The 10,784-nt window shown below is 45.3% G+C and overlaps 1 protein-coding gene across 1 annotated transcript; it reads left to right on the top strand.

Annotated features, from left to right (window-relative positions):
• The first annotated feature begins 114 nt into the window (after positions 1-114).
• Positions 115-5,838, top strand: ND-ACP (NADH dehydrogenase (ubiquinone) acyl carrier protein). Its single transcript, XM_077634163.1, has 5 exons — positions 115-406; positions 2,160-2,288; positions 3,385-3,472; positions 3,895-4,008; positions 5,650-5,838. The coding sequence occupies exons 1-4, from the start codon at positions 242-244 to the stop codon at positions 3,984-3,986; spliced, it is 474 nt and encodes a 157-aa protein (XP_077490289.1). The 5' UTR covers positions 115-241; the 3' UTR covers positions 3,987-4,008; positions 5,650-5,838.
• The last annotated feature ends 4,946 nt before the right edge of the window (positions 5,839-10,784 follow it).

Here is a 10,784-nt window from a genome sequence, read left to right as displayed (position 1 = left end):
TTTTCAATAAAAGAAGTAAACAGCAGTGCGGTGAGGTAGCCAGCGCTCATGGCGGAGACTAGTCAGCGTACATTTCGGCGTGAATTGGTGCCGACCATTATCGTCCTTGCAGTTGCAGAGCTTTAGCGCTGAGAGAATTGTTACTTGATAATCGGCTCTACGATATTCCGCGATATAAGCGGCAAAGCGGCAGTGTCGTCCACCTAGCGGTGCCTTTGTGGGGTCTCCGTGCTCGTTCAACATGGCGGCGATCACACGGCTAGGCAGGTTGAGCCTCAAACTCGAGAAATTGTGGGCCGTGGGGCCTTTGCAAGCCCGCTTCCTGTCGGCGGCGGCCAAGCAACATGCTGCGTGTCAACCCCTGTCCACGGCACCGCTGCTCAGGCTGCACGCGCAACTGTTTCAGGTAAAAATCCGCCGCCCCGGAGGCCTAAGGAAGGCAATGCGTCCGCTTTTTCCGACAAGTAAAAAAAATAGTCGAGTTGTTCAAAAGGACACTCGTGTTGTTAAGCATGCCGGAAAAGTGCATGCTGTGTACGTTCTGTCTTGCAGCCACAAGAGAGTTTTTTGCGATGCTTTTTCTTCGCATCGGCGAGCTGTATCAACTTTCAGCGCCGTCTTCCACGCGCGCCGCAAAATCCGGCTTGACCTTGTGCCGCTGATCTCGCAAACGTGACCACCGCGATCGCCGGTATCCGTGCCGCGCTTTCAGGGGATTATCGCAGCTGGCGCGTGTTTGCGCAACTTTTTGAACACCTTCGAGGAAAAGTTTATTAATTTTTGTGCCGTCGCGTGTGGGGCGACGAAGCGCCCGTGTCCTCTCCAGCTTCGGCAACCTGCTCGTGGACGTGCTTGTATACAGAACAGTGCCGATTTGAATGAATGCGCTAAGGTCATTGCACTTTTCGATAGGAGCTCTGACCGCATGGCAAAGTGGAACACTTCGACGGCGAAGAGTTATCGCGTGCAAACCAACTTCCACTGCGCGGCCCGTACCTCGTCTTTCTGTGCGGTGCAGTCGACATTGTGTGTAAATGCCTTCACCGGGATACGGGAGAGGTTGGAGAGCAAATAGAAGAGGCACGCGTGTTTTATCGCATTCCACGCCGCAGGTCGAGGGGTTGTTTCTTGATAACGCCCCCGTAATGAAACATGTGCGTTTATTTGGTTCTTAAGCGTGTTTCGCTTTAAACCTATCCAATGGTCACGTCATGTTAGTTCTGCTCTACTTTTTGCGCTGATTTCTTGTTTTAATGGTACTAGCTGCTGAGCGCTTTGCTTTTCTCTATTTTGTTGCCCACCTTCCTTGAGAGTTATTGTTACACAATTCACATTATGCAGCAGTTACATAGTGTTGTCGTGTGTCAGTAGTTTGGATTGCGTGGAAGCAAATTTACGTAAGCATGCCAGCAAAATAATGATACTGTGTTTTAAGCTGTTAAAATTTTCAGTGCCTGCTATGTTGATTGCCTAACATGATTGCTTGTATGTTTATCACACTGCCACATATTTATTTGCAATGAATCATAGGGATAATTCGAATTCATAGACCCATTGGTTTGAAATGCAAAATGCTCCTGGCCGCTATAAATAGCTACTAGTAATGGGGGTCTCGTCTGGCTACATTTCTTCTAGTGTGTACACATGGAGATGACTATCAAGAAAATAGTTGTGCTATTATTTGCCACTAATTATGTTAACGGTGTCTATTGTATGCCTTGAACTTACGTTTCATCCGAACTGAAATCTATAAATGCATTTATTTCTGATTTCTAGAATAGTGCAAGCAGCCTTAGCCAACTAGGTTTAGAATATTGCAGATAGTTGTGGCACACACAAAATAGTCGTGGGGTTGTTTGGTAAGCATTTTAATTCAGCAATTGCTACGTCTTCTGGGACTAACAGAAAATGAAAGCACAATCAAATAATGGCATATCATTATTGATGGAATTCTTTGCAGCCACATTAACAATGTTTTTCGAGGCAGACAGGTACCCATGAAGACGTTGCTGTAAATACAAATTGTTCTAGGTGCACATGATATTGCTGTGAAGTCTACCGACTCTTGCAGCTGCCAGACAGAAATTTTCCTGTGACCTTGTAGATGTTGACTACCAGTGTGGTTTGTAGACCTTGGCATCATCATTTTATCACGGCAGGTGCAGGCACCAACACAGTTCCTCCTCCCTACGCGGTCATACAGTGAAAAGGCACCCATAACACTTGACTCCATCCGTGACCGAACCATGCTTGTGCTGAAGCTCTACGACAAGATCGACCCTGAGAAGGTCAGTCACGTGTACAGTCTCTGCACTTTTCATGATTCTTTGCTAATTAGTGTAATGTCCAGAGCCCCGCACTCTGAAAGTTGTTTTGAGAGATATGCATAACTTCTACAAGACACTGCTACAAGTTTTTACAAGACGGAATGGCAAAAGGACAAACAGACGTTTATACTGTTGCTCACGTTGTCCTGCCGGTGTTACACTCGCTGCGGAAACTGGGTGGTGTTCTGTCATTGATATTTGCTTCGACCTAAATGATTTAGCAGTGTGTCTAATGTAGACTGATATGGAGACTACCCATGACATTACTGATGGTGGGCATCACGCAGGCCTGTAAGAGAAGCACCACAGCTGGGAAATGGCCATTGACAACAGGGCTGTGAGAGCTAGAGATACTTTCCATCTTCCTTGTGGCTTTGCTGCTTTTTGTAATGCGGTAACAGTTCGATACACTGCGCCTGTGGCTCTGGGCCGTGAATATTTTGAAGCCCCTTTGAGCATTAGTAAATCAGTGGTGATTGACTAAGGATAAAAAGAGAGGAGATTTATGAAAGGGAGTTTAGAGAAACAGACTTGAGAGCAAACTTTGTGACTCCTGCAGTGTAAGAAATACTGCCTTTGCTCATTTTGCTGGTTGGTTCTTAAATTGTGCCACTACCTCGCAGTGCTGGACTCAGAAAATATCCAAGTCCCTGGACATGCAAGGTGCAGTTCACATATATGAATGAGATCACGCTTTTGCATTGGGGTCTTGTTATTATATCAAGAGGCTTCATTGAACAGGAAAAGTGTTTACAATCCTAGGAATGTCTTCAAAGATGTCAAACGATCTGCGGTCCCTCATTTAAGAACTGTTCCCCTATATAGTGCATTGCGTTAGATGCTTTATTAGCCTGACAGACTGTATAGAGTGTCAGCTGTGCAATGCTTTGCTTACCACAGAGCAGCACTCCCGGTTATGTTTCATGAAAGACTGTCACTGCTGTACTATGATCGCTTGCTGTACGGATCATTGCAGAGTGTACGAAGCCTCGTAGTCTCCATGTATAATTTGATATGCTAGCTGGAGCCACGGTCTGATTTTGTCTGTTCCGTGCAGCTCACACTTGAGTCACATTTCATCTATGACCTGGGCCTGGACAGCCTGGACTGTGTCGAAGTCATCATGGCCATTGAGGATGAGTTTGGTCAGTGTTCAATCCACGCTGGTGGTTTATCCCCTAACTACTAAAAACTAAAGAACTTGTTGCGCAGTTGGTATTGATGTTTAAAAGAAAAACAAATGCTCATTGTCGTAAACAAAATGGTTAGTTGTCATAAGAGCTATGTTACAATTACTTTGCTGTACCCATTTCGCAGTGCGTCCTGCATTTTATGCGCGTAAATTCCGGGAACAAATGTTTGTTGTTGTGAAGGGAGTGCAGCTTCCGTGATGTGGAGTGGGTGTTCATTTGCACTGAAAAGAGCCAGCATACGGCAACAAAAACATTGTGTGGGTCATTTGGGGCCATATTTGTTTTAATTTGTCTCATCCCGTTTCCAATGATAAGAATGATGGCAGCTTATTAATTGAATGACTTGACATCTTGTTTTGTGCTTTGTGTAACAGGTTTCGAGATTCCAGACACGGATGCAGAGAAATTGGTGAAACCTGCAGACATCATCCAGTATGTGGCGGACAAAGAGGATGTTTACAAATAGTGGGTGGCCATTACTATAAGAGGTCAGTGTTGCTTGGTGTGTAGCATGTTGCTATTTTGCGATGTCCTCTCCTACATAGCTTTGAGTCAAATTGCACTGATATAAGGGCGTAAACCTGTATGCGCTGGGTAATTTATCATGCAGGAGGACCAAGAATATGTTGAATAAAACTGAATGAAAAACTGGACCACTTTGTTTGAATGGCTATTTCTGGTACAAATGGTGACAATAAATGGCATGTTGTGCTCCTGCTTGTATTTCTTTGTTGCTGTTGGTCTGCTACATAGCTCGAGAGCTGTAGGCTTGTTTGCAAGCTCACAAGCTCAACAATGGCATCTGTGAAACCCATATATGTTGGGTTAACACTTTCACAATGTGACTGTAGGTTAGTCTAGCCTCATCACTTGTGTATGTTGTGTTGCCGCTAGTTACAAAAAAAATTGGCGGTTCTTTTTTGTTATTAAATTATTATACAATTTCGTTCTGCCTCGGCTAACCTTTGAAGAGAGAATTCTGCTATGTTGTGCAATCGTTTCTTGTTTTTTGAAAACTGGACCCTGCATTGTTGCATAGGTAGGAATGCTAAGAGAGATTGTCTAGCCTGTTAGTAGCTTCTAACAAAGGGTAAACTGCTTCAAAGAGAGTAAAATGAAAAACTACTGAGCCACTTACTCTGTCATGCAATGTTTATTAGTTTCATTTGTAGGGTCATGTAATTGGCACAGAAATGACTGTCATGTTTTCCAAGCATGTCAGTACTAAAACTGCTGTGTGTTCTGGAGCAGTATAATGCTCATGTGAACATTGCATCTGCTCAGTGTGGACTTCTGGGGATATGACAGGTGCTAAAAGATTGTGTGCCATAGCCTTAACAGCTTGTCGCTGTAATAGCAGGGCTTTCACTCATGACTAAGGTTTCCTGCTATGAATTCAAAGGTTTGGAATCACTCTACAACTCTGTGATGTTGGCTGAAAGCAGCCTTTTGCAGCTAGTACAAGTGCAGGCCTGTGCCACTGTCACTTTTGCCTTTTTATGCTCAGTAAACTTTCATAACAACTTGGCTTTAGTGCAGTGATCCTTATGGTAATTTTGATTCCACTGTGGGGATAACTGGATTCAACTGGAATTTTGGAGCTATTATTGTATTGATCTTTGTGCTGCTGTTTACGATAACCTTTACTAATGCAGTAGACTCAATGGTACGAATCTAGTGATGTCACAAAAAAATGTTTGTCATCCAAATGAATACAGTCTGTATGCAAAAGCACAGGAAATGTATTCATGCAGATCTGTTTACTGTTGACTATATTTATTTACGGCTGCGCTGCACTGCTTGCTACTCGCGGGCAAAGCTTAGTGCTAGAGTGTGTGGTTGTGGCTCACAAATTCATGTTATCCGTAGTGGTGTTGGAAAGCTTTGGGAGTATAGAAAGGCACTTGCTGTTAGAAAGTGCCTTTCATGCCAATGTGCGCATTGCCTTTTCTGCTTGATATGTGCTCGTGTCTTGCTATCTATGCCAAGGATTTTATGCTGAAACTGCTGCAGGACTACTATGAAATACAGCACTTTCAGTTGGTACGATGCATATTAGTCTCTGATATGGCACGGCGTAACAGGTATAGGTTAGGGGGGTGTCTCACACTTCGCTCCTTGTGTCGCAGGTTGCCGAAATTTTGGTACGGGTCTCGTCCACCCAGGGATGGGCCCGTTGGCTTGAACTGCCGTCGGAGGATAGTACGCACTTTTTTTCTTTTTTCGTGTACAGTAGAGACAAATAAAATTTGGTTTGTTCTACATTGTGCCCAGGGCCAGCTATAACCTGGCCATGCAGAGCACAGTCCACGATGACACTTGAAGTGTGCCGTGTTAATGCTATACCGCACTGCCAGAAACATGCAACTGGTGGATGTTAGTGTTCATGGAGATACCTTAGCCAAACTGCAAGAACCTTCTAGATGTCATTATGTTTGCCCACAACTTGTTCATGTTGTGTTTGGAGCTTTTTATGGCATACGCCTTTCTTGGCTCATGAGTGGCATGGACGGAAATTGTAGACGGGAGTTGTCTGCACAAACTCAGTCATCATCAGTTAATGTTAATCATAATCAGAAGTTGATTAAGCAACAGTTGCTAAGCAACACATATGCAAGAATATAAAAACATCTGAAAGTAAAAATAATTAAAAAATAACTGATAAAATGGAAGGAGGAAGAGAGGACAGTGAAATGCTGCTGCATTTCTGCTGTTCAGGAGACTGAAGTGCAATCCTGTAACTTTTAATCGCTCCCAAGAAGAGTCAACCCAGTTGGCATTAGTTTGATGGTTGCTTCACCTGCATAATACTGTAGAAATAGCAAAGAACACAACTAAAAAATTTAATCATAAAGATGTGTATTCTTTGAGCATTTTTGCAATGCAAGTGCTAGTTTGTAATTGTGTGTAAAATCTTGTGTTTGGTCTGTGGTGTTTATCTGCCATATTCCACAAGATTATCAACTGTTAATCTGCTGCCAATGAGCTCGTGTTCAACTATTGTTAGGGGGCCAGGTTAACTGATGACACTTTATGGCTCATAGTTTGTGAATTTTACCTGCCAAATGCAGCACATACATACAGTTTGCTTTGCCATCAATATCTTGCGTATGCTGATCATAATGTCCTTGTGTTCAGTGATGTTGCGTTTTGGACAGTGTGAACGTTTTTCCTTCCGCACTTTTCAACCGTTAAGCTGACACTAAAGGATGTGCATGTGCATTTCTGCTAGTTATTGACATTTAGTTTACAGGGCTGACTGAGAAACCTTTACATTTTTGTAGTGATAGCTACATTACAGTAGCATTTCGAGCCTTCAGCGTGGTGCGGAGCAGCTGCCGACGGCGTGGCTGATCATGTGGTTCGTCACGTGACCAAGTTCTAGTCAGCCAGCTGTAGCTATCGCGTCATTCCAGGTTCAACCAGAGCTAAACCACCGCCAATATTTTTGAAGGTCGTTCTCTACAGTGGGAGCGAGTCATTTGTTACCATGAGGCCTTAGCATTACAGGGGAGTCGTTAAATCTAAGTTAAAAAACAGGCTTGGTTACTTTCATATGTAATGGTCATTCTTTTGTTAATTAGCTAGAACACTTTCAAAACATTTTTGCATTGGTCACATCTAATCAGCTAAAGCATTACAAACATTTGTTATCAATAGTGTATTAGTGGTGCTGGTGAGTCGACCACAAAGTCTTCTTGGAACATGTGAGTGCAAGTCTGCTCCATCAGCTGGCACTATGCTTGCTTTCCGGACCAGTGCTTGGGCTTTGTGCATACGCAAGGTGTAGTTTGCTCCCACTGACCAGTTAGAAGTCTTAGCGCAAGGCACTGCCTTGGCAGAGTGTGCTGCGCTTTCTCTTGAGCTTGGCAGCGAGTTGGGAAACGACTTATACGCTGGTAACAGAGTGCCAGCGTAGTGCACACAAACTAATGTGTATGTGCTTAGGACAAGCTGGTTGCCAACTGCACATCTGCAAGGGACAAGCAGGTACGCTCACCTTGTACTACTCATGCATAGCTAGTGCCCGGCTAATTCGGTATGCATCTATGCTGGTACGTCTCCCGTTATGCTAAAACTGCCTGCTTGCATACTTTCCAATGCACTCTTTAAGTTCTGTTGTCTTACAGGCGTCGCTGATTATATCAGCTGGCATAAAATGAGCTCCCACTGTATATTCAGGATGGTATTAGCAATTTTTGCGAACTATAGGTGGCGCCAAACTCGAGCAAAGATGGCAACTGTACCGAGGGCTCTGTCTTTGGCATGGAGGAAGGAAAGAACTCGGGAAAGGCAGTGACGTCACATTTGACACAGACCTGCTTGCCAGTCTGCACTTTCTTCACCCAAGGCTGCCTTCTCTTCGGGCTGCTAGCAGTGGTTCAGCAATGAAATGATACCTCCCAGCTTTTCCATCTCGTTGACGTACAGAAGGCACGCAGCAGTGGTGCCGAGCTTTCTTTTTGCCACGTTCATTCATTCATTCATTCATTCATTCATTCATTTATTGTACCCTTAAAGGCCCTTTTCGGGCATTACATAAGGGACAACAATCGGAAGTGCTTGCTAAGCAGTGTGAATCTGCCGGGGGAGTTCGTAGACGGGATCGCGGCGCTGCCGCATTGTGTGGTGTCTGTGTCGTGATATTTGACAATATTTTTTATGTGAAACTATGAGTACGACATCTGAATACACCGGCAAAGCACTCGCAAAGAAGCAAACAAATGCTTTCACGTGTTGCCGAACCTCTTTAAGCCTGTTTCGCATGCAAGCAAAAACACTCGCTATTCCTGGCGCTGCTGTGCAAAAACCTGTTCCGAGGGCGGCAAGAGCGACGAGTTTTTTTTGGCCGCGACGTGCTGCTCAGTCGCTTGTATGTGAACCAGCCTTTAGACTAATTCGCAGCACCACCGCAGCGTGGCGTTGATTTTGTAAAAATGAACGCCACTATTTTTTTACTGTAAAACCCTACAAGCAAAACACTGAATGGTGGTAGTGGATTACAAGTGGCGGCGTCAGTCTTTACGTCACTGCGAACGCAATATATGTTGATGTTGGGGCAAAATTTGTTTCGCTGTTGCAAAATGCATTACTGAAGGTAAGAAACCTACTCCCAAGAGCCTTACCAACTCTTATGATAGGTTCCTCAATTGACCAATATATGTGGGCACGGTGCAACAAACATTCTGTCGAATCGGGGAGCAGCAGTTATATTTTTTAACGTATACAATTTCAGTATCTTAGCTAAAACGCTGAAACTCTGTGAAGAAAAACAGCCGCTGCGAAACTCTTCTGTAGCGTCAAAACAAAATCGGGAAAACTGGCAGCAGCAAAGCCACTGCTAACTTCGCCATGGTACATAGGTGCGCATTGCGCAAAAACTGCCTAATGACTTTTGCTCATTGTCAGTTCAGGCATAAACGATTCGCTTAATCGGTAGCATTTTCTGACAGAGTCCTCGGCAAGAATGTGTTCTCCGTCGAGCGTGATGGAGACGCGTTGTCTTGAGCTCACGTTGTAGAGCGGCCATTCTTTGCCATCCACTATTGGTAGCTCCCTGCAGAAACAGTTGACAATGCCTTTAGCCTTGCTGCCTAGAGTACTCTAAATCACACTTGTTTAAGATCTCCACTTTTCTGGGAAGCGATGTTTCTGGCGGATGGAAACTGGGGCGCTACCACCTATTAAACCATGAAGGACCCTCTGCGCATGCGTAGATTGCCCGTAGGCGCACTTTAACTGCAACTAGGCCCAGTGGGTTCAGACGAGCGGAACGGATCGCGGGTGGTCCGTGCACGTCAGCCCGCTGTCCGCGTGCCACGTGACGTGAACGTCGCAGCTCTGAGCGACCTTGAGCAGGGGCGGCGCAGTCTTTTGCGGGCCCGGACCGTGGACAGGATGGAAAAGGCGAGCGCCTTATTCAATCCGCAGGCTTGGTTGTGGACCGAGATTGTTTTTGCTCTTTTTTTGCTTCCATGTCTGTCAACGTTGGCTCGAATGCTCGGAATGAAGACTGCTTTGCTCCATGCTGGCGCCTTTCGTTTTGGTGCGCTTTTCACCGTATTTGCAGCATTCTGTGTCCTCCTTTTCTTGTTTCTTCACTGCGTGGTTCACTCCATATTTGCTGCACTGCGTCGTTATGTGTGTTTGAGCTTGTGCGTGAGTGCCCGCTTTGTTGTTTCTGATAATATGAGTGAAGTTCGAAAGCAAGCGCTCAGTGATGAAGCGACCGTCACGTTTTCGGCGCTCGTTGAGAGCTGCCAACCTACAACATATGGAGTATTGAACACGCTGACCACCTCAACATGGCGCTAACCTGGCTTTGTCCATCATAACTCCTTTTCAGCCTTGAAGGCTTCCTTGTCGTCCTAGATACTTAAGTAACTACAGACAGTACAGCGAGACAACGCTTTCGCTCGGCGTCCATGTTGAAACTAGGTACCAGTTTTCGGAGCCGCGTAAACGGCGCTAGCACGCTGGGAGAGACGGTACGCGTGGATTGTTCACTGCATTCATGTGAATGCTCGACGTCCGGACTGACTCGCGGATGCTTGGTTACGTGTCACGATAACCGCACTAACGCACGCGGACCATCCGCTGATCTGAACCCGGACCGCGCTGCCGCTCACCAGTGTCACCACGTGCCGCCAGTGCGCATGCCCAGGTGGCGCCAGTTGCCGGTACCTGACGCTGTAGGGAGATCTGCGCATGCACTTCAGCGGTAAGTGGTAACTGCACACACTGTGCTAAAGGTCTCTAGTTTTAGCATAACGTATACCATCATTGTTTACTGCGGCTGCCAATGCGCAATCGTCACTCGCTTTAACCGATGGCACTTGTGATCCGTAAGAATGCATGGACATATATAAACGAACAGAAGATTACAGCACGGCTGTCTTTTTGTGATGCATTGTTGCTTCACCCTGCCCTCCACTCTTACAGGTTTTCATCTTTATTTAGTTCCCCAGTGCAGGGCTGCTACCTATAATTTTCCTCTGCTTGGCCTACTGTGCATTTCTCTTTCCGCTTTAACATCTCTCTGTAGAAGCTGAGGAAATAAACTAAAAAGTGTGTTGGGAGCTGTAAAAATGACGTTATAAGCGAGTTTTTAGGGACTGGACAGTTAATTATCAGCTCGGAACACAATACCTTTTAGCTGAGCAGTTCGTTTGCTTCGGGTGAGCATTTTCTCCTATCCAGTGCCGTGGCGTTATTCGTATACATTTATTGTTTGTAAAGCGGACAAATGATTCGTGTCCTCACA

Source organism: Amblyomma americanum, chromosome 8, assembly GCF_052857255.1.
Source record: "Amblyomma americanum isolate KBUSLIRL-KWMA chromosome 8, ASM5285725v1, whole genome shotgun sequence".
In the NCBI taxonomy this organism is placed as follows: Eukaryota; Metazoa; Arthropoda; class Arachnida; order Ixodida; family Ixodidae; genus Amblyomma; species Amblyomma americanum.
The sequence above is the reverse complement of the archived record's forward strand: the minus strand, read 5'-3'. Positions and strand labels throughout refer to the sequence as shown.

Bases quoted from the DNA above. Each gene is read 5' to 3' on its own strand.
- ND-ACP (XM_077634163.1), top strand. From the start codon at position 242: ATGGCGGCGATCACACGGCTAGGCAGGTTGAGCCTCAAACTCGAGAAA. The intron at 407-2,159 runs GTAAAAATCCGC...TTATCACGGCAG, and splicing joins TGCACGCGCAACTGTTTCAG to GTGCAGGCACCAACACAGTT. The intron at 3,473-3,894 runs GTCAGTGTTCAA...TTTGTGTAACAG, and splicing joins GGCCATTGAGGATGAGTTTG to GTTTCGAGATTCCAGACACG.